General features: G+C 41.9%; 1 protein-coding gene across 3 annotated transcripts in view; it reads left to right on the forward strand.

Annotated features, from left to right (window-relative positions):
- The window catches only part of TMEM255B (transmembrane protein 255B), a 66,995-nt gene that overhangs the window by 39,630 nt on the left and 9,316 nt on the right, over positions 1-18,049 (forward strand). For all 3 annotated transcript variants that reach the window (XM_041418121.1, XM_041418119.1, XM_041418120.1), the window contains 3 exons: positions 10,811-10,891; positions 14,824-14,909; positions 17,645-17,804. In XM_041418121.1, the coding sequence (XP_041274055.1) occupies positions 10,811-10,891; positions 14,824-14,909; positions 17,645-17,804 (327 nt within the window). The remainder of the gene's footprint in view (positions 1-10,810; positions 10,892-14,823; positions 14,910-17,644; positions 17,805-18,049) is intronic.

The following is an 18,049-nucleotide window of genomic DNA, read 5'->3' on the forward strand; positions in this document are numbered from 1 at the left end:
TGTCACTCATCGTGACAGCATCTCTGCACACACGTCTTTCCTTCCTGCCACCACCTAAGCCTGCTCAGCTGAAGGCATTACAGCCACTGAACCTCCTTGGGAATGTGCAGGGGAGTCAGCTCCCATTTCTTTTTCCTGTTCCACTGCACTCCATCCGCTTGTGAGGGCTGACAGGCCTTTCCTCCCACCTTCGTGCCAAGGAGAGTGTGGCCAAAAGTCAATGAGAGAAAATCACCTGTTTGAAGAGGTCTTAACCTCTCGTAATAGATCTGTATCCATCTGAGAACACACCTGTCAGTCCACATCAGGAAGTATTCTCTCTGTGCCCATTGTCCAACAATGGGGCAGCTCCAGCATCTGGAGGCTTTTCATTTGACTGTAGCTGTACTACAAGAGCACAAACCTCACCAAAATAAAGAGCAAGACTAAGGCTACCACTACAAAGTATAAATTAAAAAAAAAAAATCTGTGAGGAAATATAAAGTGAGACACAAGCATATATGTGTTTTTCAGCCATGACAGTTTACAGGTATTCTGAATATTTACTGATTTGAAAGACCTGAAATGAGTATGTGCTGCTACCAGATATTAAGAGAAGAGGATTTGGTACGATCCAGTCTTTCAGATTAAATAGAAATTCTAAAAAGAACCTCTGGAAACGTGAAGTAAATCTGGTTTGTGAGAGTAAAGTTTTAAGCCCCACCAGCTGCTTTTCCTATTTTCAGCACTGAAGTTGGGTCGTTTCAGCATAGCAGACAAAATAGGCAGGGTCTCTAGGCTGGAGTGCAGCATTTCTGGAAGAAGATTAGCTCTTAAATTCATGCAAGGCAGATGTAGAAGCGCAAGAAGGGCAAGTGCTGTCTGCAGTGGCATTGCTCTCATGGCGTGACCTCGCCCAAAGAATGTAACCAGATACCCTGGCGGCTGCCTCTGAAGTGCTTAAACAACACTGGATGTATTATTTGCACCAGGGGATCACTAAAGTGCAGTAGTTACAGAAGCAGTATGGCACGGACAGAAGCATGTCTCTGTCTCAGTCTGCCTCGCTTTGAAGCGTTTGAAATATGTGTAGAAACTGAATTAACACATACTAGCTATGTCTGCAGCTTAGGTAAAAAGAACACTTGGAAACCTAATTCTAGGCCTTAAAGTTTTTTAATATACTTTCCTGATTTTTGGATAAATTTTGAAAAAAATACCCAGAAATTTGATAAGATTCTGTTCCTGATGGTCCATTGCAGCCCTTGGTAGTAGCATGGCCTTGGGGCTGGGCTGCTGCACTCAAACAGGACTGTGGGAATCCAGAAATGGCTCACTTTTTTTTTAGCACTCATGCTTCCAAATCCCACCCAGCATGCCCTGTGCACACCCTGACAGCCTAGGACTTCCCTTGTCCATAGTCAACGTGATGGTAGCAAGAGTGCAAAACATCAGCAAAAGTAGGGAACAATCACTGGTATCACAGAAGAGGAAAACGGCTGAAATGAAGAAATGGAAAGGCCTGGAGGCCCACTTGATGAAGTGAAACTGAACTGACACATTTGGATTCAAAAGCTGATTATGACCTTGCTGGCTATGTTAATAATTCCAGAAAACTGCCTTATTGCGTGGTCAAAAGGTGAAATAGGAAGGGATTATCATAGAATGGTAGAATGATTTAGGTTGGAAAAGATCTTTAAGATGATCAAGTTCAATGTAAACTTAATATTGCCAAATCCAGTAGTACATTTCATTTTCTGACCATAACTGTACTTTTCCAACTTCCTTAATTAAAAAAAAAATAAATTGTTTGTTTGTTTTTGTTTTACAATTTCTGTCTTTCAATCATCTCTCCATTATGTCCATAATTTTATTTTCTAGCACCTGGACTTCCTTTCAGGGTCACAGTGGTTTTTAAACCTGAGGTTTTATAGCAACCACAGCATTCCAGATATCTGCCAGCCAAATGCCAGCCAATTTATTTTGTGGGTTGAATTTCTTTGAGAATAAGAGAGGTGGAGATGCAATGGCAGCCTCTTTAGAATCCCTGGCACTGACTGTAAGATCACATCCTGGAAGAGGGCAGGAGCTGATGCCTGGCACTTCCATAAGAGCTGTCCCAGATATTGAAGGGAGGGAAAAGAAGCCCTCTGAGCCCCATGGTGGTGGTGGGCAGCCACTGGCCTGTCCAAGGAGGCAACATTTCCTGTGGGAGCAAATGATCTGTCCTGCCCAGAGGCTCCTGGCACACAGTGAGCAATGACCCCTCTCTTCCTCTGTCCAGCTGCTGTCTGAAATAGAGAAGTTTGAAAATAATGGTATTAGTTACAGAAATAAGTTTTAATGAGGCATGTGAGGAATACTATGTTAATGACTATATGTAAACAAATAGTTTACCAAACAAACTGTATGTAACTATATGTATACAAAAATTTCATATCTCAGGAATTTTGAGTAAGGAATTCTGTTGGACTACCAGGTAGTTAAAGATTTTTTTTACTACACAAGAGAAGATCTTTAGGAAACTAGCAGTTTTAAAATTGTTATTTTAATTAGTTTGTTTTCTGGCAGTTGTGGGTTCAATAATTGGAAATATGGACTTGGAGATTTTAGGGGGTATTGTTTCTTATTTTTCCGTATAACAGTGAAATTCTGCAAGATAAATTGTTCTCTGAAAGCCATTTCTGCTTCAAAAATTACAAACTGAAAACTGAATTGCAGGTTTATCTGCCAGTAAATAAAAGCCCAAAACACTTTTGAAAAAAACCCACCCTTGTTTCTGATTCTAGAGGGGTGTGATCATGTGCTCTATGTGGGAGTCACAAGGCTGGGGAGCAAACTAAGCTATAAAATGTTTTGTTCTTCAATGCTGATGCCCCCAAACTGCAGTGTTGATGATACTGGCCTTGGACTCAGAAGTTCCTAATATCAAACTCACCAGAGCTAATATGGAAACTGTTCATAATTTTTTTTTAAATTGACATATTTCATTTGTTTGTGATTGAAAGCAATTATTAATTAATATTATTATTAATCCTGTGAATGCCTAGGATTTTCTAGCAGTCTTCCTCAGGAGAAACCCTTCTCATTGGGAATGCTGTTGAAAAAGATGGAGAAATAGCCCTTGGTCAGAGAGAGACAGGAATTACAAAAGACCTGTAGCATTTCCTCTCATTGTTTGTACAGGGTAGGATCCAACCAACTTTAGCTTGGGCCCCCAGACAGTGATCCAGTCTGCCTGCTTTCCCAGGCTCCTAATGTGCTGGCCCCTTCTTTTAGGAGCTTCTTTATCTTTGGTCTGAAAGCTCTCAGGTTTGTATGCTCCCGTGTGCCGTGTGCTGTCAGCCAGTGTGGGGCAGACACAGATACCTGTGCTCCATCTAGCCCTCCAGAGAAGCATCAAAGCTAATTACTAATAACTTCTATTTGCTCATATTTGCATGCCTGTTTTGAGGAAGTTAGCAGAGAGTGTGATCTTGAAGGGAATGATAATCTCCAGAACACCCAGCTGTTGGCACAAGGCTGAGCTGGCACTGAAGGGTAATGTTTCAGTTTGTTTTTAGGATTAAACTTGAAAAATCTTGGCAGCTATCCCTCTCCTATTCATTGCTAGCTTTGCTGTAGATGAAAACAACCGAAAACAGAGAATTAAAACTTGACGCTAGTGAGACACTGAAAACATTATTCTGGTTTTGGACCCCTCAATTTTATCTGTATTCATCTCTTTCATGTGACCAGGATGGTTCCTTGCTCCCCAGGCCATCTGGCATGGTGAAGCCCACGTCCTCACTCTCAAAGTCTCTTGGAATATAAATGGCAATGTCCAAATTACTTGCTGGGAATGGTTCTTGGCCCATACTAATTTACAAACCATGCCCAGAAAATATTTTGGAAGAGTGATAGTTTGCCCAGGCCAAAGCCATCACCAGCAAGCACAGTTCTAATAATTTAATGGGCTTGATGCTCGAGTTTCAGCCTTGGGAACATTCCCTGGCACTGATCAATCTACACCTCTCTTGATGCAGCTATGGCAGCTAAAAATAAATAAATACTGTAATTGGAAAAAAAGAGCCCTCACTGTATGATTATTTCAATAAATTATTTGCCCTGTTTTGCAAAATATGGCATACATTTCAGTCAATACAGTTTAAGCTATATCTCCATTTTCTGAAAGTAAGCTTACACATAAGGAAGATGGAATTTTCCCTATGTTATCCAAAATATATCTGTTCTCCAAGGAAACAAAAACTGGCATAGAAAAAGCTTCTTTCCATACCTCAGCCTAGAGCCCTTCAACCTCCCCACAGGCATTTTATCAAATCCACCACAGACACTGTTAAAAGAATACTTTTCTTACACAAAAAATGTACTGCAATGCTCCTACCATCAAAGAGAATGTGGGGTTTCTGTTGTGTGCTCTTAAAATAAAGCAATCATCCAAATCAAAACCCTCTATATAAAACAAATCTTCTCTTCCTTGGCACAACGCTTGTCCGTCTGTCACTCTCGGGTTTTAATATACATACTAGAAAACTATTGAAATTAAAAATTCAAGAAGAGGAAACTAGTTTGCCTTGTAGGGTTCAAGGCTGAGCAGTTCTGATTTGTCCGAAATTAAAGGGAAGTACTGGGTATCCTGGGTTTTGGGGTTTTTTTGACACATCTGAAAATTTTCTAAACTTAGCTTGGATGGCGTTCTGACTGTACCTGCTCAGTATACACAAACACACTCAAATGTAGTTAGCTAAGAAACAATCTTTTCCAGTGCTCAGAAGGATTGAATAAAACCTGCCCATTTTCCTTTTGCATCAATAAATAAACAAGCCCAACAACTACATTTTTGTAGAGAATTCTTCCTTTCTTTATCAGCCTACATATTTTGTCCTCTGTGTGTATCAGCAGAGCTTTAACCAGCAGAAATTTCCCATCTGCCCATTTCCACTTAAAGGGACTTACTCAAAGAGGCAGAGAAAGGGAATGCATTATTTATTATATATTAATATTCCACATTAGTGGGAGGTATTGCATGGCTCTGTCTCAATAATAGTGGTTGAGGAAGTTCTTGGTATCAAATGATACTAAATTAAAAAGAATATTGTTGCTACATACTTTAGAGTTACTCTTAATAGATGAAATGTATATGTACATACACACACATATATAGTATTTAAAAGTAGCTGTCTCAACCACTATTGCTATGAGCAGTAGAATCAAGAAGAATCAAGGACTGGTAGTTGTATGCTATATTCATGCACAGTCTGTTGTGAGCAATGTGAAGTATTTTAAGACCAGTCTGTCAGGAAAACTTTTATAGCTTTAAAGTATGTCTCATTTGCCTTTGGTGAGAGACATGCCTATAAAGTCCAGTGGGTGCTTATGTGGTGTTACATACTGTTGGATAACTTTTAAGCACTTTTTAATATCTGTGTGGTGCCTTATTCATGTAAACACCTTAGCAGACAGACAGACTACAGCACAGAAAAATGGAAGCTTTTACCAATGCAACCTTTTGGCATCTCCAGGGTGCCTTTACTTAAAAGCTGTGTGCTTTAGGTGTTAAATTCTGTAGGTGTCTGGACAAGGCCAATGTTATCTAATCTTTGTTATTTTTGTACACTTGATCATCACTCATTTATTTCATTGCACATGGGGGTGCATTTAGAGAATGTACTGAATGCAGAAGACTGGCTGTACTAGTGCAGCAGGCTTGCTGTTCAAAATTAGGTGCATGAAGGAAGGTGTTCGTTTGCCGTGATTGTGCAAGCAAATGTAATAACTGTATTCACTGTGGTTGCTTCCAAGTCACAGCTCTGACCCTTTGCTGCACAGCAATGTCAAGCCATAATAGCTGGTATGGATTAATCAATCACCTGTTTCCTCAGAGAACAGTGTTGCCTTCAGTCACAAGCACACTTGGGTGAAAAGTGTGCTTGTCTTCTCCATTGAAAACCAAACCAATAAAAGGACCAATTTATTTTTTAAGAGGAAGAAAGTGTAAGAGGTAGAAAAACTGTGTAAGCCAAGAGATCAGGGTCAAAAGTGAGGATCTTTCTGTACTTGATGGAGGGAGACTAGACAGCTCTCTCACTGCCTTTAAGAATATACAGAGGTTTCTGAGGGGAGTATCTTAGCATTCAGAGTCAGACTCAGCCTCATAGTGTGATGTGGTGGTGTCACTCAGCAGCAACCTGTAGTAAGATGTGAATGACCCAAAGGTAAGGCCAGGGAGCATGTCTCCAGGTGCTAAACTCATAACCTATGATACTTTGAGAGAACTTATTAGTCTGCTCATAGCCTGACATAGACTCTGACTCTCTTCACAGAATCAGAGTTGCTGAGACTGGGCAGAACCTCTGGAGATTTCTAATCCAACCACCTGTGCTTAGAGCAGTGTCAGCTAGCACAGATGGCTCAGAACTGTGTCCAGTTTGAGTATCTCCAAGGATGGAGACTCCACAACCACTCTGGGAAACTCGTTCCAGTGTTTAATCAACCACAGAATAAAAAAAGGTTTCTTCCTATGTTTAAATGGAATTTCCCATATTTCAGTTTGTGCCCACTGCATCTTGTCATTTTTCTGGACATTACTGAGAGAAATGTGGCTCCATCTTCTTCATTTCCCCATCAAGTATTGATCTATATTGATAAGGTAAATGGGAATCTTCTCTTCTCTAGGCTGAACAGTCCCAACTCTGCTTCTCTTGTGACAGATACTCCAGTCTGTTAATTCACAGACCATGTCTGTGGTCTCTATCATACTGGGGAGCCCAGCACTTTACCCAGTATTCCAGATGTGTCTCACCAGTGTTAAGAGGAGGGATCACCTTCCTGAGCCTGCTGGTGGTGCTCTTTGTAATGCAGTCATGAATACTGCTGGCTTTTCTTGCCACAAGGACACATTGCCAGCTCATGTTTAACTTGCTACCCACCAGGACCCTCTGTAAGGCTGCTTTCCAGACAGTCAGGCCCCATTCTTTTCTGGTGCATGCGATTATTCCTCTCCACGTGCAGGATTTGACATTTTCCTGTACTGTACTTGTTGAGGTTCCTGTGGGTCATTTCTCCAACCCAGGTCTCTCTGAATAATGACACTGTCCTGTGGTGTTTCAGCCACTCATCCCAGTTTTGTATCATCTGCCAGCTAGCAGAGGCTGCGCTCTACCCATCACCCAGTTCAGTAATTGAGATCCTACACAATATTGTCCTAGCACTGACCCCAGGGGTAGACAACTATCAAGTCACCTCCAGCTGGACTTCATGTCACTGCTCCCAGCACAGTGACCTCAGCAGTTCTGCCAGCTTTCAGTCCACCTCACTCTCCAGTTAATTAGCCCTTATTTCATCAGCTTGTTTGTGAGAATGAGAGACTGCCAGAGGGATTAGTGAAGATAAAGATCCAGAAGCAGGTGAGCAAGAAGCTCTAGTCATCCACCAAGCTAGTCACATTCTTGTAGAAGGTCAACAGGTGGGTCAGATGTGACTCTCCCTTTGTAAATCCATGCTGACTACTCCAAATTGCCTTCATGTCCTTGAGATGTTTGGAAATAGTTTCCAAGATTATTTGTTCCATCCCTTCCCATCAGGGTGTAGTTCCCTTGATTGTCTTTCTTGTCATCCTTGAAGACAGGATGTATCTCCAGTCTCCTTAAAGGTTCTCTAAACTGATCCCCCTTTAGCAAGGGTAATTCTTTCTTATGCCATTTTTTTTCCACAGGACTCCACTGTGGACCAAGGCAAAGAAGGCACTGAATACTTTGATCTTTACCATGTCTTTGTACTATGTTGTCTGCCTTATTCAGTAATGTGTGCACATTTTCCTGATTTCCCTTTTGCTGCTAATACACCCAATAGAAGCCCTTCTTCCTGTCCTTTGCAACCCTTGCTGGACAGAATTCCAAGAGAGCTTTGGCTTTCTTATACCCCATCCGTGCATTCTCATATAATTTTTCTATTTTCCTCCCTGGTGATTTCCTCTTTATTGCACTTCTTGTAGACTTCCTTTTCATGTCTGAGATACATCTGGAACTCCTTGTTTGTCCACACAAGCCTCATGCTGCCTTTGCTTGATTTCCTGTTAGATAGTGACCTATTGAGCACAGTTCAAATGTTAACATTTTTTGCTTTCAGTGAACAGGTGAGGACTTCTAATTCTCATTTTGCAGGAGATGAACCTTGAGTATCAACCCACTTTCCTGGGCCTCATTGCTTTCCAGGACAGTATCCCATAGGATTCTTCCAAACATATCACTGAATAAGCCAAAGTCTCCTTTCTTCAAGTCCAGAGTGGGAATTGTGCTTCATCCTCTCCAGATTTCATAACATTAGGGAAAAGGCTGCCCTTGACCTTCACATCCCTGAGCAATCTTTCCTTGTTTGTAACTATGAAGTCCAGCAGAGCTCCTCTCCTTGTCAGCTCCTTGTTCTGGCAGAGGAACTGCAATTCTCTTAGACCTCCCAACCAGATTTGTCCCTGGAAGTCGTGGCTAAAGGCTAATGCTTTCCCAGGACTGTGGAAGAATGTTGACCTAGTTCAAGACATGGCATGCTGTTCGTGTGGTATTTGCTTTTCCTCTAGAGAAGAAGAGTTACTGAAGCTTTTTTCCTTACACTTGTGTAGTATAAATAAATATTTTTGGATGCAGGAAGCTAACCTTTCTTTAACCCTAGAGAGTTGGTGTCCAAACTTGCTTAAGTTCGCTGGAGTAATCAGAAAGACAAACAAGCTGATGGAGGAGCTTTTTTCATTGATCTCTCTGCATTCCTGCCTAGCTCTGCATTTTAACTAATTATGTATTTTGGATCAGCAGATTTATACAGTTCACACTTCATTATCCAACAAGCAAAGAATACTCTGCTTGTGAGCTGAAGTAGTGCAGATCTTTATGCAAAATCTGGGTTATTCCTGGATGGATTTTAAAGCTTTAAAATGCAGTGTAAGTTAATCAGTGAAGATTTCTGCTAACAACTGAAATAGTCCTTTGCTTGTATGTTGGCATGGAAAGAGGGGATGGCAGATAGTGGGTTTGCATCTTCTGTCTTGGATCTGGTCTGACTGACTTACCGAGGATCAATGAGCACCTGAGTGCTTCCACAGAATCACAGAATCACTAGGTTGGAAGAGACCTTCAAGATCATCAGTCCAACCCATGCCCTAACAGCCCAGCTAAACCATGGCACTGAGTGCCACATCCAATCTTTTTTTAAACACATCCAAGGATGGTGACTCCACCACCTTCTTGGACAGACCATTCCAGTACTTTATCACTTTTTCAATAAAACACTTTTTCCTAATATCCAACCTATATTTCCCTTGGTGCAGCTTAAGGTTGTGTTGTCTTGTTCTGTCAGCTGCTGTCTGGAGAAAGAGACCAACCCCCACCTGAGCACAGCCACCTTTCAGGAAGCTGTAGATAAGGTCACCCCTGAGTCTCCTTTTCTCCAGGATAAACACCCCCAGCTCCCTCAGTCGTTCCTCACAGGGTTTGTGTTCCCAGCCCCTCTCCAGCCTCACTGCCCTCCTCTGGATGTGCTCAAGCAAGGTCCTTCCCAAACTGGACACAGCACTCAAAGTGTGGCCTCAGCAGTGCCCAGTACAAGGGAAGGGTGACCTCCCTGCTCCTGCTGGCCACACTGTTCCTGACACAGGCCAGGATGCCATTGGCCTTCTTGGCCCCCAGGGCACACTGCTGGCTCATGTTCAGCTGCTGTCACCAGCACCCCCAGGTCCCTTTCTGCCTGGGCACTGTCCAGCCACACCGTCCCCAGCCTGTAACGCTGCAGGGGGTTATTGTGGCCAAAATGCAGGACTCGGCACTGGGACTTGTTAAACTTCATCTTATTGGACTCTGCCCATCCATCCAAACATTCCTGGTCTCTCTGCAGAGCCCTCCTACCTTCCAACAGACTGACACACTCCCAGCTCTTCACATCTTTGAAGACACAGACCAGGACTAGATAAGTGATGGATAGTTGAAAAAGTTTGGGTTTTTTTTCAAACATAAGTAATTCCGACCCTGCTTTGGGATAGATATTGGATCACGGAGGACTCAAGTTATCAAATCCTCCCAAAACAAATATGGTCTAGTCCTGAAACTGGCTGAGGTATGCACCCTCCAGGCTTCAAAGTGGCTGTTTGCCAAGGTCAGAAGCACACATTTTCCATCTGGCTGAGGATATTTCATTTTGTTCTTCCTTTATATCAGTTTGTGGGAACTGTTACAAGCAAAATATGAAATATGAACAGTGAATGCATCTTTTACAATAGCGTAAATGGAAAATAAGGCAAAACCAAACAATGCTTTCCCTTTATGCCTCAATTTCTTCATTATTCTTTTTTTTACTTCTGGGGTTTGAGGTGTGTGTTATAAGTGGATTACTCAAATTATTGTCTATTTTACTTTGTTTTCATGGACATTGTTGAAATTCTTCAAAAAGAAAGTCCCATATCTTGAAAACAACCTGCAAAATTAATCTTGGATCTTAGGTAAGAAACTGTTACAGAAAAAAGAATGACTGGACCATTGTCCGAGCAGTACTATTTGACGTTGAGTGTGGTTAAATGACGTCAAGCGGTTAAATGCCAGAGGTGATGTCTTTTAGAGAAAAATAGATGATACTCACATAGCTTAGTGGTGGAGTGAGGATGGAAAATGTAACCCTGAGGAGAGCCATTCCAAAAAGAAAGTCAACACAGGGGGTGTGGGCCTTTTACCCAAGTGACTGCAATTGCTTCAGCTCCACAGAGCTGTAAGCATCTGCATGGGGACATGGGACATAATGCCTTCCACTTCCTCCAAACCAACCACTTTTTTGGCTGTTTTTCTCTTTACAGGAACCCAGACCTCTGTATAACAAAAGATGCCAGTTTTATTCAAGTGGAATAGGATTCCTATATGATGCCTACCAGACTGAGGTAAACAAATTCACCTCATCATGTGTTCATTTCTGCTGTGCTGGAGAGGAGCAAGGGAGATGTTTGAGAGCATGTTCATGCATGTAGATCATGGGTAGATAGAAATGTCATTGTTTTTCTCCCACAAGTGACTCCCTGCTTGTCCAAGCTTCTGATGATTTAAAATCACCAGTCAGTGCAGTTTTGAGCAATCATCAGTGTTTGTATCCAGTACTTTACTCTGGGGTTGGAACGATTCCTAGTCCATCCATGCTGTAAAATAACTGTCTGGAATGTGTTTGTCAAATTGGCATCTTCTTCTAAGAAGGCTTTTGTAGACTCCAAGTGGAATAGGAAATATCTAAATTAATCCATTTGTATCATCCAGAAGACTTCAAATCTCTGTATTTATCCAGCGTAGGTCAAAAACATTTATATTTGAATGCAGCATTTTTATTATCTCAATGACATTAACATGGTCAGGAAAGTGCCCATATCCAAATGGCCTGCTTCCTGAGAAGTCCAGATTTAGTTTCTTTTCCTATTTTATTATTGTGGTAAACTGGTGGGAGTGAATAGAAAAGTGAAATGGAGAACAGCTAAACAGTGGTATAACTTTTAGTTTTTCATCACCATTCCTGCCATGGCTAGCAAAAGTTGTATGGGGAATGGTACCACTAATATTTCTAGAAAGCTTAGCAAAGTATGCTACCAGGTTAAGCAGCTCCTTAAGTCTTGCTGCTAGGGCATTCTGCTGTTGATTCCAGAAAATGCATGGCAAAAATATTTCACTGATCTCATGTAAAAGACCGGCCCAGACAAAGTTCTTAAGTGTGACAGCATCCTTTCCTGTAAGATTTACTCCTTCCTCTTCTAAAGTGTGCATGCACACTCAGACTCAGATGTGGCCTGAGAAATGCTTCTGATTCCTGTAATGAGAATGTGGTTGGTGCCCCACTGACCACAATTCCTTGCAGGTGACCCCAGCTTCAGGCTTCTGGCCAGATGGTTTTCCACAGCTCTGCTGGTTCTGGGAATGTCTAAACTTGGGCCACCCAGAGCTCCTTCCTCTATTCTGGAAAAAAACCAAACCCTGTATCTTTTAGAAGCGTAGGTAGTTTCTAATAACATTCTTGTCTGGTTGTTCACTGATTTAGAGTCAGTGCATACTAATTCAGAGTTAAGAATTCATAGCATTTATACTTAGCTTTTGCTTTTCCAGAAGTTGCCAGGTAGTGAGCAGGGGGCATGCTCTGCATGCCAAGCAAACATTGCTTGGAAAGCAGATTGTTTACTGACTGCAAGTTTCCTTTTGATTGACATCTCTCACCTGTAAATCATCTCTAGCTCATTTGGTCTGCCTGTTTCAGTTCTCTTTGCTCAAAGCAGAAAGAATTTGATTTACTGGCAATTACCATTACAAGAGAACATATCTTCAGTTGGTGTTGAGGAGAGAATAAATCACAAACAAATGTCCAGGACATGAAAAAGCTGTGTGTCTGGTCACTGAAATGAAATAATAGGTCTTGACATGCAGAACACCCACAAACGGCCTGTTTCCACCACCCTTGCTCACACCACACACTAATTTGTTTATTTTGGTTTATTCACTGCTCTCCTAAAAAGGAGTGTCTTGTGCTATGCATGTTTTAAAAATGCAGTGATAAAAATAGATAACTACAGTAATTTCCTTGGCCAATAATATGTGTCTGATAGTGTAGAAGCAGCCAAAAACATGTTTAAGGTCATGCTGATCTCCCTGTTTTGTACTTCTAGCCTTCTCCATTAAAACAGGCAGACTGGCTTTATTATTGCTTGGAGAGAGAAAACTACTTTTATTTCCTATCAGAAGTGGTCCCCAAACCGTGCATCAGAACAAACCACTTCTTTGCAGCCCATTCCATCTTATAAAGCCCTCCTATCCCAATCATGCATGTGTAATGGGAAAAGGGTGTTTTAACTCTGTGGGTCCTGGGCCATTTTCACTGCATACAGGAGGTCAAAACCAAAGTCTGAAGATCCACTGAATGCAAAAGTATAGGGCATCCCACAAAATGGCTGAGGGATTTGCTCCAGGCTGTGCTACAGGATTGGTTTTCAACCTGCTTTGAGAAGTAGCCATGTGGGATGGTTCAGTCACTGCCTTGACTAAGCTATCAGTGTCAGTAAGTGCTCCTCTTCTGCAGAGCAATGCTGGTGAAACAAGGTCCTGTCTCAGGGTGAGATGTCCTTGTGACAAGTGGGATGTGTCTGTATCAAACTGTGAGCTGCATGTCCAGATGGCAGCCTAGACTGAGACTGTCCTGTTATAACCTACCATTTTGGGATAGAAGAGCTGATTTGTATGAGACACTAACCACAGGTACAGCCTTGTCCTGAGCAGCAAAGCAATCCCAAGGAATCATTTAAATCTTCTTCTGACATTAGTTTTGTCACCCATCTTCCACTGCTTGATCAAGTCCTGCTAAGGACAAATGTGGCAAGTTGGGGACCAGTTGTGAGATGAACTTGCTCTGTTGCTGAGTGTGTGTGCTTAAGGCTTTCCTTTTTTTCTGGGAACAAGCATGTGAGGAGTACAGGCTTATCAACTGTGGCAGTTTTCATACTAAAAGGATACACAGATCCAGGACTTAAGAAATGAGAAACATCTAGTTTAACATCTCTTGTGGACACTATTCCATAGAGTAACACATTCGTGGCTAAGCCAGAGCTGTCTGATAAACTTGTCAAAAGCAGGCATGTATTCCTATGCATGCTCCTTCTACTTTTTCATTGTGAGGAGTTTTCCATTCAATAATATATTTTAATTGCATTTTGTGAATAAAATAGTTCTCAGTGGTCACAGAGATTTTTTTCCTATCAAATAAAAGCTGCAGAAAGAATGTATTTTCTGACTGCTAGCTTTTAAAACCTGACAGCTCTCCAGGATTTCAAAGTCAATAAGCTAAAACTCTCAGGGAAAAAAAACCCCAAAAACAAAAACCCAAAACCTTATATATAAAGTATTTAAATTGGTCTGTAGTGCCAAATAGAAGTGATTAATGCTTACCATACTTAAGGAGTCACTAAAATGATTTTGTGTCTGGATGGAGAGTGGCTTATGTGTGCCTGCCTTTATTGTTCTAACACCTGTCCATCCCTGCAATTCCTCCTCACATAAATAAACCTTTCCAGTTTTGACTTTGAGAGCCTGCAATAAATGGGACTTATTTGCTGGAGTGCTTGGATCTTTTCTGAATTATTCTGTTTGTGGGCTTGAAGATTATTCTTGCTGTTGTCCATAATTACTTCCTTCTTCAGGAGGGTTTCACTGAAAGGGGAGAGCTCCCATTTATTGGAAGCTGTTCAGATAAATTGGCACCCTTGCCATTCCCCCACTATAACAGAGTGGTTCTCTTATCCACTCCAGTGTTTGCTGTAGTGTATCTCTCCAGACCCACAGTCAGCTTGTCACAGCTGTAGAGATCTGAGTCTTCTGGCTGCACACTCTGAGTCTCAGCAGAATAGCACCAGGCAATGCAACAAAGTGCTTGAAAACTTTGGCAGCCCTGGCTGCAGGCTGGTCCTGGGAGCCCTGGGCTCCACAGTGAAAATTGCCTCAGACTTGCTCTTGTGAGCTGAGGGATTGCCTTCTGGCTTCCAGTCATGAATTTTGGAATCCCAGGATCTTTCTGCACAACTGGTAATACAACTTGACAATGCCATAGTAGCTGGTTGTTGTTTTTTGGGGTTTTTTTGGGTTTTGTTTTTTTTGGTTTTTGGGGTTTTTTGGGTTTTTTTGGGGTTTTTTGGGTTTTTTTGGGGTTTTTTGGGTTTTTTTGGGGTTTTTTGGGTTTTTTTGGGGTTTTTTTTTGTTTGGTTTGGTTTGGTTTTTTTTTGTGGTCAGTACAGTAGGATGATTCACACAACCCTGAAACATTGAGCATAAAAGTAAGTTTCTGCTTTTTTGGCAGGTTACATGTCATACCTTAAACAGCAAGTGCCAGCTGAAAGTGAAGAGTAACACATGCTATTGCTGTGATCTGTACAACTGTGAGAAGTAAGTACCTGTGTGCATTCTGTGGCCTCTGAAAAATTCTTGGTTGGTTGTCCTTACTTGTAACTGGTAGGGCCTGAAGAAGTAACACAGGGAGCTTGTGTGCTGAGAAATCCAGTTCCTCTGCAACTGAAGTCCTGATGCCAGCACAAAGTATGTCAGGAGTTGTTCATTAGTGTTGATATTATTTCAGTTTCTTTTTCTTTGAATATGCCCATAATTTTTTTGCCGTGTGATCAAAGCTGATCACTCAGTTACATCCCTGTTCAGATATACTGTTGGTCTGGCAATGCATTTTTACCATTAGATTTACTGAATCTTCTGCTTGGCTCACCCTTAGCACATGTCACTGTCATAAAATAACAGAATGGTTTGGGTTGGAAGGGACCTTCAAGACCATCTGGTTCCAACTTCCCTGCCATGGGCTGGGATCCCTTCCACTGGAGCAGGCTCCTCAGAGCCTCATCCAATCTGGCCTTGAACACTTCCACTAATGGGACATCCACAACTTCTCTGTGCAATCTGTTCCACTGTCTCACCACCCTCACTCTGAGAAATTTCTTCCTAATATCTAAATCTTCCCTCGTTTTGTTTCAAACCATTCTCCCTCGTCTTATCTCTACCTGCCCTTGTATATCATTTTGCCATGCACTGTGGTGCAATCTCTGCAACTCTACAGTTCAGCCACAGTCACTTTTCTTTCTTTCTTCCTTCCTACACCTATTTTATTTTGGTTTTACCTCCTCTTCACATGCTAGCAGCCCTGAATAACCCCAGTCCTCTGTAGGACTTGGCTTGTATGATGCCAGACACAAATATTTTAGGTGTAGGGAAACAAGGTGGGAACAATCGAGCTTCTACACAAGGCTTCTGCATGAAAAAGCTTTTAGCCAGGTGATATCCCAGCTAGAGAAGTAAAAGAACATTTGGGGCTAGAGGGAAGTGATTTATGCAGATGGGAGACACAAAGTGAATGAAGGTCTATGAAATTGATTAAAATCCTATGTAGAGTCTTGGGAAAGGTAGAGACTGCTGAACTTTGGTACCCTTTTTTGTGACAGACAGATGATGGAACATTGTATTTGCAATGCAGTATGTGAGAATGCTTCCTTCTGTAGTACACAGCTAATGCCTGCACATTAACACTGAACCAAACAGCCCAACTCAACACAGAAAAGAACAGGGCAGTTGAAGGGTGAAAGTATCTGGAGTTGTCAAAAAAAGTGACTGAAACAGTTGCTTAAAGTATAAAGTAACCACAAGGAGAGATCAGGCATATTTCCCTTTCAGATGGAGATCCTCAGTGCCATTTTTCTAAGACATTGAGTTTGTTTGAAACACTTGGGACTGTTCACTGCTGTGATGTTATCCAATGATATATTAAATGTGTGTGTTCACTGCTGTGATGTTATCCAACGATATATTAAATGTGTGTGTTCTGCTATTGTCAACATTCTACAGTGGACAGCAAGATCTTATGGCACTGGCATGGACAAATTCAGGGTAAATAAGCAGTCATGCTGCTCTGGAGACTTGGCAATTCCAGTTCCCAGACTGGCTAGAGAGAAGTAGGAGGAGGCACAGGCCCACACAGTGATTTGTTATCAGCCATAGAATAGACTATGAAGGTAGGATTGTAAATCCAATTTCCTCAGCCTCGTGGCAGCTGAAGCTGTAGGTTTATTAGTTAAGATGGGCTCATGGCAGGGCCCAGGTGATCTCAACAGTAGTGGTTCTTCAGTGCCAGAACCATGAACTGAAGCCATTGACTGGATATTTCCAGAAGTTACTGTGCCTGGCTTGGTTCTTCCCAGAAATGTTGTGGACTGCTCTGCAGAGCTTTCCCTAACCACACATGCACATGCTGGCCCATGCACTGGGGATGGGGGAACAGAAGAGTGAACACAAACTGCCCACTTCTGGTTTCCACCATAATCTGATGGCAATTTGGCAATTTCCTAACAGTGGAAAAACAGGCTTGGCATTTAAAAAATCTTTCCAATTCAAATAGCTGCCCTAGGAGCTCATTAGTGGGCTGAAATTAGGGCAGGTACTGGAAAGAACTGCAGGAACCTGTGGTTTCAAATTTTGCAGTAGGATATTTCTGGCTTTTGGCAAGACAGTGAGGTGTAACTTCACCACATGCCTGATTTACAATAACCAATGTGGTGTAGAAATATGAACAAAGATTTCTGGATAGTACAAACCCGAGTGTAAAGACATCTTTATACTGTACTGTGCTATATTAATTTGGAACCACAGACACCATAAACAAATGTAGCTAGCTGGCAATATCTCTCTTCCTGTAGCTGAATAAATGCTTAAGCAGCTTGCCTTCCCCAATTTTTGAGATGCCAGCAGATTTCTAGGTGAGCTGGAGAAAAAGCAAAGCTAAGCAAGCTTTATCTGGTAGCTAAATGGAAAGGGCAGCCTCCATATACCAAGATTATGCCTCTCTTTAGAGACACTGAACAAAAAATAAAGGGTCCATGCTGGTAACCATCACCACTCTGCCAAACTAGGGTTGGTGTTAGTTGGATTACCTTTGATACTGGCCTTAGCAGAGCCAGTTTTTCAGCAGGGCTTTCTCCAGTTCTTCTGAGCAGTTTTTGGTGGGAGCATGGGTGTAGTACTTTGCCAAAGAGAAAAGCCAGCAGGAAGGAGTCAGATCCTGTAGTGCTCTGTGTTGTGTGTGAAACCATTCCCACTGCAGTGACATTGTGTGCATTCTCTTTCAGTTCAGACCAGTCCTCCAGCTACTATGAATTCCTTGGTGTGAGCAGCTGTCAGGATGTGCTCCACCTGTACAGACTGTTGTGGTCCTCCACAGTCCTCAACATCATCGGCTTGTTCCTGGGGATTATCACAGCAGCCATTCTCGGGGCATTTAAAGACATGGTAAGGCTCACAATCTTTTGCCTTATATGAGGGCTTTCTGCTTGTTGGCATTATCAAATCAGTTAAGACCAAGGAAGTATAAATGTACAAAGGAGATGCTTTAAATGTGTTTCCTGGATATTGTGGGAGTCTGGAATGTTATGAGCCACCGCAGAAGGTACCAAGAGTATAACCCAGGTTCTTGTTAATAGCTCCCTTGGAGCAGATTAGAATGAAACAACACTAAATGTCACTGCTTTTAAATA

Source organism: Onychostruthus taczanowskii, unplaced genomic scaffold, assembly GCF_017590055.1.
Source record: "Onychostruthus taczanowskii isolate IOZ18803 unplaced genomic scaffold, ASM1759005v1 scaffold58, whole genome shotgun sequence".
Taxonomy (NCBI): Eukaryota; Metazoa; Chordata; class Aves; order Passeriformes; family Passeridae; genus Onychostruthus; species Onychostruthus taczanowskii.